This window comes from Limulus polyphemus, unplaced genomic scaffold, assembly GCF_000517525.1.
Source record: "Limulus polyphemus unplaced genomic scaffold, Limulus_polyphemus-2.1.2 Scaffold200, whole genome shotgun sequence".
NCBI lineage: Eukaryota > Metazoa > Arthropoda > Merostomata > Xiphosura > Limulidae > Limulus > Limulus polyphemus.
Genome location: NW_013665810.1, coordinates 479,758 through 490,335, shown reverse-complemented (window position 1 = coordinate 490,335; position 10,578 = coordinate 479,758). Strand labels below are relative to the sequence as shown.

Below are 10,578 nucleotides of genomic sequence, written 5' to 3'. Positions count from 1 at the left end.
TTCACATAATTGCTTTTATTCATAAAAGATTTCAGTTTTTAAAGTGAAAACATACAACTAGAAGTGTAGCTCAAAATCTAAACTGATATTTAGGTTATAAGAAACAGTAAATTTTACCTAATTAAGTTTGACCTCAACCAGGAAGACAAAACAGTCAGTTATTTTATTAGAAAATCTTACTCTTGTCATTTAAGTTATCGTAATATACTCTGCTCTTATCTATAAAGAAAGATAGATTTATTATTTCAATTTTAGTCTACTGAACTTATCTCCAAGCTTCACGCTGCTCATCACGAAGGAAAGAAAAATGTGGGTCTTGATATAGAGGTAAGTTTTATTATAAAACTTCCATGTGTACAATCAGTTTATTATAATTTGGCAAAAAAACTAAGACAAAAATTAAATTCCATAGAATATCACAACAAACATTCATAACATCACAAAACAGTTGCTGCATGTGTAAATGCAACTGTCTGTGAAATAGTTTTTAATGTATTAGATTTAATCTTAAAATGATTTTATCGCTTAAAAATATTTTTTTCACACAAATTCTTGAAATGACTATACTTTTTTTTTCAAATTGGTAAAGCTTTTGCTAAAAATTTATTAGAACTAGCTTCTACAAATTCAAAACTCGGCAAGCAAGTCTTTTATAAGACTTTTTAAAAACCAATAAACTTTTTTAAGGGTATGTTGTCACCCATTTTTCAAGGCTGCATTAATAAATAATAGTTGTAATGAGAAATGTAATGTCATTTAACTGTATTTTTGTGTACTATGTTTGAATATATATATATATCCAATAAGCAGCATGCTTAGAGTGGCTTGTTTACTATATAAAATAGTTTAAAAACTACTTTAAGAAAGTAATAGCACTTTCATATGAGAATTAAACATCTTCTATATCTGGGCTCTGTCTCTCTAACTTCTTTATTATTATTATTGAGCCCTTCCTAAGACTGACAATTGTCACTATCATTGGTATGAATTACATCCACCTTAACCATAATCATTTGATTAACCATGATGATTGCTGTATTTGTATTAAAGAGATTGGTGAATTCTGAAGGGGATTAATCAAGTGATTGTAATCAAACCAGGCTTGAAGGCAAGGTAGCAGTTTTAAGATTCCTTGCTATGGGGATCTGCATAGATATTTTTATGAATGACTATAAAAGATGAAGCTGCAAAGACCGTAAGGTTGACCCTTTAATTTCCTTCAAATTGTTTTTATTGTTGAATAGTATGAGAAGCCCTGAAGTGGCTAAGTCTGGTACTAATCAATTACGTTTTAATAAAATGCATTGACAAAGAACTGCTGTGATATGTAAAAGTTATTGTATTTATTTGATAATAAACAGCTAATGAACAACATCAGTAAATGTATATAAATAAATAGAGATGCATGCTTCTGAAAAAAGAACAATGTTTTTGTGGTCTTCATATTTGTTTTCCATTGTGACTTTAGAGTGATAACAACTCTGTGAAAGATGCTGTGGCTGCTGGTATAACTGACCTGTATCTTACCAAATTCTGGGGGATTAAATATGCTCTCAATGCTGCCTGTACCATTCTTAGAGTGGATGAGGTAAGAAACAGTTTATACTGCATAGTATTCCAGAAAATTGAAAATTAAATAGCACTTAGTATATTTTCATCTAAACAACTTTCTGTGTTTCAATTATTCATTTAGATTTGTAGTTTGCTTTTGTGTACATATTGTTCATAACTTCAACTTTTTTATGTACATGTAAAGTAATATTTTATTTTGAAGCAGTAATACTTGTTTATCTTTCATCTCTGATAAATTTTTATATTTAAAAATATATTGTATTCACATGCATGTTCACAATTTATTCATCTTCAATGTATGTTTGGTAAAAAAAATTAGATAGGAAAATATGCCTACAAAATTAGAGGGTATTAGAAAATAGACTACAAGTGGAAAGGATTTCTCAGTGAAATTAAGAGTTACTTGAAAGAGTTTTATCCTAAGAATCTGTTGTTGTTTTTCATTTAGTTTGAACATGTTAGCAAATAAACTTAAACAGCTATTTTAAACCATATTATATGATTTACTGTTTTATATACAGATTATCATGGCAAAGCCTGCAGGTGGACCCAAACCAAAATCTGGAGGAGGAGACATGGATGAAGATTAAAGCTAATCCTCATTAGTCCTGAAGCCTATCTATTTCATTTTCTGTACCTTCATCATTTTGCATTTATTACTTACTATGTAACCTGTCCAATAATGGTAACTGCTATCAATGTATGCAACTCACATAATTAACTCACAAGTTATTGGGTGTTTTTATGATTTAAATAAATGCTACAGCTGACAAAACATAAGAAGGAATTGTGATTTATGACTTCAAAGGACTTTAGTTCATTTTAAGTTAAAATATATGTTGACTACATAAACACAATTTTGGTTGTATTGTTTATTTATTCTCTCAAGAACTTATCCATAAAGCACTTACATTTGGTGCTTTGATACTAATTGTGATATATTCTATAGACTTGTCTTTAAATTAATGTACATTATTAACTTGTTAAAAACATATTTGCAGTTTGAACAGTACATTAAAATTATAAAACCTTTCACTATCTGGTTGATTTATAGTTTATTATGTATATTATGAATTTGCTTAAATTTGGGAAAATTATCTCAATTTTTTTAAGCAGTCAAGTGGAGTGATTGCATTATTTTTTTTTAACAAGAAATCATAACAGAATTCAAATTTCTCCCATTTGTTCAATGTTTATTTTTAACAGAAAACCTGATTTTTTTGGGTAATCTCTAGAAAGAATTTGCCATCAATTGAGTTACTAGTCACCTGTAATATATCTGAACATCATGGCTACTTTCAGTCATTGTCAAAATGCACTGTTTAGATAAAATTCACATAGGATATAGCCTGAATCCTACAACTTTGGAAAGTGACTGCCATCATGCCTGTCCAAATGAAATTGTGAAGATAACAGTCTGTGCTGAATATATAAAGATTGTAAGATAATTTTTCTGTGTAGTTGATGAACAAAACGGTACTTTTTAATTCTGGTAACATTTTTAATGAGTGAAGATACAAGGATTCTGTCTGTCATAAGTGTTGAGTAATAACATTAAATTTAAAATTTTGGTTGTAGCTACTAACAATACTTTTTTAGGAAATAATAACCTCAAAGTATATCTTTTGATATCATTTGAACATTCCTTTTCTTAAAATACTTATTTTTATGTATTTCTGATGAGGTTTCAGCTTCGTAAAGGAAACGATACATCTACATACAAATTTTAATGAAGTGATATATTTTATAAATTGCACCAATAAATTTTTTATTTAATTTTTATTAGTCTACAGCATAACTCAAATCGACCATAAATTTATGAGATGTTGAAAATATACTGGCATCTATATCTCAAAATCAGGTTTTTGCACACGTGCTTGTGTGCAGCACATGTATCATGTTATGTAGACAGTAACTGTGTTGATCTATTTGCTTGTGTTTGCATCGCTGCTGTAAGACCCATGATTAGTGAAAATTTTCCAAAAATTGCAAGGCCTAATAATGTATTGGACATCCAGTGGTACCAAACTAAATGTGGACTACCATGTACGGCATTAGTCTAAAAGCAATTGTATTTACTCTAGCCTAGATCTATTTATTTGTACCAAAGAAATATTTACAACATTCTATGAATGCAGCTAAAACTGGCTTTACATATCAAAACAATAATAGCAAAATTATAAGTATGCATACTAATACACATATATTATAATAACAATAGGGATTCTTAATGAATAACAATACTTAATAAAGTCTCAAAAGAAATTTATAAATATTGATTAATAAATTCTACCAAGTTTTAAAACAAATCAACAGCATCATATAATAATTTAATACATTGAAACACCAATATACAAGAATGAAATGAACATTATTTGTATTGTGAACTTAATTCTTATTTCCATCCCTCTGCAGGTTTGCAAAATGCCAGGATAGTGTAGTTTTAAAACAAGGTGGTTTTCAAATCAAAACTACTTGGTTAGAAAGGGATTGATACCCTAGAAAAGCAAAATGTGCCATGCCAAAGTTCATATGACATCATCAACAATATAGGAGAAACATCTATGCACAGTCATATGACAAGCAAAAAACATGAAGGCAATATCAAGCAATAATATGCACTTTTCAAACCATCTGAACAGGAACCAACCATCTAAAAACAACCAAACTGCAACTGCCACTAGTTCAACTTCCAGCATCTAGTAATTTGTCTCTTCTACTGATGTTTTAAGATCAGAAGTTTTATGGACTTCGAGAACTATTGAATGTCATGGCTCATTTCATTCAAACGAAAGGATCACAGAGCTTTTCAAGAGTATGATTTCTGACAGTGAAATTACCCAAAAGTTTTCATAGGGTAAGATAAAACATCATACTTAGCCATATGTGGCTTAGCTCCATATTGAAGCAGAAAAACCCAAAAGTCTGGTGGGTATTTATTTCTTTTGTTTCATAAGAACTTGAATAAATCCCTCAAGATGAAATAGTGTGACATTCATGCCTGCTTGGGAGATGAAGAAACTGTCAACACAGAATACATAAAAGCAGAGTTCTTAGGACATTTTAGTGCCACTGATTTATGACAACCTGTACCCTGTCGTCATAGGCCTTGTTTCTGATCATTTATTTCATATATCCATGGATGGCCCCAGTTGGAAATTACATGAAATTTTATCACCAGAATCTAATAAACTCAATCCAGAAAGACTCATGCTGCAAGTTGAATATTGTGGTTTACACACAGTTCACAATGCTTTTAGAGACAGATGTAAAGCAACTAACTGGAAACTCTGGCAAATTTCTACTATTTTTTCCAAGGATTCTCCAGTAAGAGCTGATGGCTACAAAAGTGAAAAATGGATGTTCAGATCTTCCATTTAAGTTTAGTAAGCATCGATGGCTAGAGAACATCAGTGTTGTAGAAAAGTACTTATTCCTTCTACCTCATCTTAATACTTGTGGGTATCCAGAAACACCCAGAAAAATTGGAGTATTTGTGAAGCTTTTAATTCATATCTCTTTGTCACCAAAGCACAGTTTTGTTGTTTTTTCTCTCAGTTACTAGAGAAATTGAACCCTTTCTCAAATAATTCCAGAATGATAAACTGATGTTGTCCTTTATGGCTGCAGATCTCTTTGTTCTTGTCATGGGATTGTTAAGATGTCACTTCAGAACAAATGGAAAATATAACTGAATTAAAATATATTGTAAGACTGGATTTGACAGACAAAAGAATTTTAATGGAGCCTTCCAGAATTTATATTGGTTTTGTTACAAGGAAATTAATGATTTAAAGAGGGCTTCAAATCTAGTAATAAAGACTTGCTAGGCTTTAGACTTGAATGCAGACAGTTCCTGAGACTGTTGTGAAAATTATTCAAATGTACCTCTTGACTTATTGCTTGGTAATGAACATGAGCTGACTGAATCTGGATGTGATGTTAAATGCATCACCCAGTACAGTTATGTTTCATCTTGTCTTAAAAGTTTGATAAATGTAGGCAGAATGGAAGAAAGGGACTGTGACACTATTTTCAGGCAGTACAAAAGTTTCTCATGACGTCCCTGCAAACGCCTGATTCAAGAGTTCATACGCTTCAGAGAGAGGACAGACTAGATACTCTATATTTTCATCTCCTGTTAAACAAGAAACAATTTTAGATACTTTGGTGAGTTTCTAAAATTCCCTGTCACCTGGACAGGCTTGTGTCGAAATGGACATTTCTGTAAATAAAGAAGCTATTACAGAAAATCAACAAATAATTGAAGAGACGTGCTGGGGGGTATCCTGAATGTCATTATAACTACGAAAATGTTTACCTTTGTTGGAAGTGCAAGATAAAGGCACAGGATGTACTTAGAAGAGGAAAAGTCCAGAAAGGTGACAAGAGAAATGTTGAAGACGTTAAACTGTAACTGGAAGATCTCAAGTATAAGAAGACCAAACTTGAGTCTCATATTAAGCAGCTTCTTTCATAACCTGGTGAAAACTTTGAGAAAGCTGAAAAGGAAAGAATCTTTTGCCTCCTCACAAGTGGCCAGTTCCCGAGGAAAGCTGTAAGAGAGAAGAAAAAATCCTTGAAGGCTTTCACAGTGAAGATTGAACATAAACTGTCCAATAAAAACAGTGAAGCACTTCCACTTTTTTATTTTCAAATAATTCAGTTAAATTTGAACACTGCTAGATTAGAAGGGAAAAAACATTGCTGTCTTTTCAACATGTAAAACATTATTTACATTTGAAAATTTATACGTCCAAGTGCAGTTTCTTGTGTAATCCACATAAAATGATCCTTGAATTTCTAAAAATAGTAATAGGTGCAGAACCATGCATGCGTCCGTACTCGCTTATGTGTTAAAAGTTTTGGAAACTTCCGGTCAATGTAAAATGTTTGCCTGTATAAATTAAAAAGAAAAAAAAAACGTTTAGTATGTTTCATGTTCCCAAATTGTATATTTACAAGTGACAGTTACCTCCATTTTTCTGCAGTAATAATATATTTTTATTATTATTATTATTCTAAACTTTCTTTACAGAGATAGTAGTACAAAACAGCTGGATTTGTTTATTTTGAGTCTTTTTTTTTTTTTTTAGAAGAGGCAGATCTTACCAAAATGCATGATTTTGGTCAATTACTCGGCCATATTTTGACCAATATATATATATAGGATTTGGTCAAAGACACTTTTCTATCGGTCCCACGGATTGACAACAGAAATGGTGGACTTTCCCATTTTTATCAATTGTAGGGAGTCAAGATGCTACAAGAAGGATAATTTGGGGGGGGGGTTCACACTTACTCTGCCGTATTTCGGCCAATTTACATGTGATTTGGTACGAAGATACTTTTTATAGGTCATACACGTTGAAAAATGTGAGGTATGACTGTTTTAAGGGGTTGAAAGGTTAAATAAACCAATAATTTTAGGAGTTTTGGTCAATTATCCTTGTTTCGACCAATTTGCATGGAATTTGGTACAAAGATATTCTTTGCAAGTTACAAACAGAGACATAGACAATTTTTGTCTTTTTTTCAATTTTTTTTTTAGCGATGAGAGTATAATTTGGAGTTTTCGTGAACTATTCATGTGTATTTCAACCAACTCGGATGGTATTTGGTACAAAGACACTTTCTTCCATCTCCAATGTCGTGATATAGACACTTTTCAATTTTTCTGGTGTCAGAACTGGCCATTTTGGAACTGTATGGCAGAGACATGTTGCATTCTCCTACGAATGTTGGCCTCTTAAATAATAATTTAAATTGTTCTACAAGTAATGTTACATACAATTGTCTTGACATATTTTATTTTTAATTACAATGTTTTTAAAAAAGCAAGTTAATTTTAGGCAAAACGTTTAACGAATTATGTACTTTTTATTTATTTTCTGCAGAACATATTGGAGTATATAGAAATAAACGACCGATCTATTAACCCCAAATTTAGTGAGTTTTTATTTAAACACCATTTGGCTTTACAACTTCTTCAGGAGCCCTCGTCTAACAAACTTTAATTGACAGTACAAAGCTTCAATCGGTTTATTTAAGAAATTCTAATAAATTATATTTTACAATGAATGTTTGAGAAAAGCACAGTTGCAGAGATACTTTTTTTTTTTTATCTAATCGTGGCCAAGTAATTTCAGGCATGAATCCACTCTTCTCAGTACAAATCCTTATTAAAACCATTGCTAGAATATGTAAAGAAGCTCTTTTTTTCATCCAACAACTACGTCCACAAATGAACAGAAACAAAATATTTCAAGTACATGTATTTTTAATGGGAAGTTTGGTTATTGTGTAGAATAATTTAAGTTTTCAACAATATGCATTAATACTTAAAATATTAATTTCACGCTGTTGAAACTCTTGCTATAGAATAAATTAAATTTCTTGTATAATAGAAGTTTATGAAAATGAAGAATCGAGAAAGTTCGTATAACATGTATAAACGGTACGATATCAGAGGTAAGTTAGTATCAGAGAATTCATAATCACACATGGTAAGGCCTTTAAGAATGTTTATGATAGGCTAAGGGAGATTCTAGATCTGTTGAAGAAAGAGAACCTTAAGTTGAATCTTAAGAAGTGTGAATTGTTCCATCAATAGATGAGTTTCCTGAGAACACATAGTCAGCAATAAGAGTATCTACAGACCCAGCTAAAGTTAAATACATTCAGAATTAGCAAACACCAAAGAACATACATTAAATAAAAGGATTTCTTGGACAGTGCTCTTGTTATCGTCATTTTATGCAATCATTCTCTGGTAGAGCTCGTCCTCTACACAAATTACTTAAAAGAATAAGTTTTGTTAGAATTATCATTGTGAACATGCATATTCAACAAACTAAAGATAGAATTTACCAGTGCTCTTGTACTAGCATGCTAAACTCTTTGAATATCCACTTATTTTAGATACAGATGCCAGTGTTTTTGAAGTGGGAGCAGTGTTATCACAAGTACTGCATAAAAAAGAACGTGGTTGTGTATTATAATAAGGAAAGAGCTACTAAGTGTTGTTTAAGTTCTACGCTATTCCCATCATTGGTAAATTTTTGCATTCCAAAAGGGCAAATAGTAAGATGACGTCAGAAACATCGGGAGTATAACTTGAACATTGTGCACCACCTTAGAAGGAACAATGGAAGTACTGACACATTATTCCAAAGACCATGTGTTAATGAAGAACGTAAACACTGTGAAAAGAGGGAAGCACAAGACATAAAAGACGACTTACCTAAACTACAAAATATTATAATCCAAGATGTGACATTCACAAATGTTGTCCAAAACTCAACTGAAAGATGGGCAGGCAAAAGATGCGCATTTGAAACAATTTATTCTTATGGCAAACTGTCACTCTACACAGCTTGGCATACTGGGCACAGTAGGATTCACTTTGTCTGTAAGAGGGCTTTTAATGGGAAGATACCAGTGGACAGAAACAATGACTACAGTTGGTACTTCCACATCTCTACATTCTATAACATTCCACCAACTCTACAATCTTCAAACAGGTGGACAGATATACATTAAGAAGACATTGGAGAGAGAAGTTCCCTTTGGTTGAGTGTAGTGGATCTGTATAAAATTGATGTAAATCATTTGAACTGTGTTTTGAATGAAAAGGTTCACAAAGAAAATAACATGGGCTGCTAAAGCAGTATTTTGTTGGAGCACCACTTGAGAGAGTTGCTGTGTATGAGCTTGGTTCCCATGCCTCAAAATCACAGTTCAAATAAATACAGCGTGGTTGTGATGGACTACTTCATCCAATAGCCAGAAGCATGTGCTGTTCCTAATCAGGAAGTAGGAATTATAGCAAGGAAACCCATCAATAGATTCGTTTTAAGATTTGGGGAACCTATGGAACATCATTCAGATAATGCATGAAACTTTGAATCAGCCAAGTTTGTAGAACTGTATCAAATCCTTGGAATCAAAAAAGGCTAGGACAACGGCCCTTCATCCATCTTCTGATAGTGAAGAGATACAACCATACTCTTTTAAGCCAATTAGCCATTTATGTCTATGAACACCAGACAACGTAGGATAACGATCTTCTACTGTTATGGGTTATCAAACTGTAATACATGAAGTTACAAGTAATACATTATTGTCACTGATATTTGGGAGATAAAATGCCAGTAGACCTTCTGTATACACATCTGGAAGACTGTCACTCAGCAAAATCTTACATAGAATGTGCAGAGAGACTACAGAACCCCATAGATGTCATTCATGACTTTACATGAGAAATACTTAAATCAAATAGTGATGAAATTAAAAGTTATAATGTTAATGCTGATAAGACTGTATCCCATCAAGGTAACAAAGTGTGACTCTACAATCCCAGCCACAAGAAATGATGAACTCCAACGTTGAGCAGGTGTTTGGAAGGAACATATGTTAGAGTGAAAAAAAAATCAATGATGTGGTTTACAAAATCCAGAAGGACAGGTGGTCCAAGCCAAAGGTTATCCATCACAATCGTCTTTGGAAGTATGTGTTGAGAATAATGGCTAACTGAGTAATTTCAAAAAAGCATTTGCTTGTAAAAAGTAAACTTGTTGAATAACCCTGTGTCCCTGACGAGACCACTTCCAAAGGATCACAAAGAATAGAACTTCCAGTGGATTCGCTCAATCACCTATCCAGGGAGGACCCCCCTTCTAGTAACAAGACAGCAAAAGACAACAAAGGACAAGAGGTCATCCCATCTGTATACCATAAATCCCAGAAAAGAAAAAACATAAAAAAAGACTTTATAAATGGACAGTTTTATTTATGTATTAGGATCGTTCAAGGGACTTCACAATAGAGGAAGAGGCAATATTGTAAGTTAAAATTTTCATTTTTTAAATCAACTGTTTGCTATAAGACGCATGATGTTAAGATCTGGAAATTTTATGATAGTTACGAATCGAGAAGGCTCATGAAATAAGTAGAAACAGTTGTACGATATTAATATGAGTAAAGAGTGATGAGGCAGTTCAATGT

At 32.2% G+C, this 10,578-nt stretch overlaps 1 protein-coding gene across 1 annotated transcript in view; it reads left to right on the top strand.

The window, feature by feature from the left end:
- Positions 1-2,352, top strand: part of LOC106478339 (T-complex protein 1 subunit theta-like) — a 34,869-nt gene extending 32,517 nt beyond the window's left edge. The window contains exons 15-17 of the mRNA XM_013938877.2: positions 256-327; positions 1,469-1,588; positions 2,094-2,352. Coding sequence (XP_013794331.1) covers positions 256-327; positions 1,469-1,588; positions 2,094-2,162 — 261 coding nt within the window. The 3' untranslated portion in view covers positions 2,163-2,352. The remainder of the gene's footprint in view (positions 1-255; positions 328-1,468; positions 1,589-2,093) is intronic.
- The last annotated feature ends 8,226 nt before the right edge of the window (positions 2,353-10,578 follow it).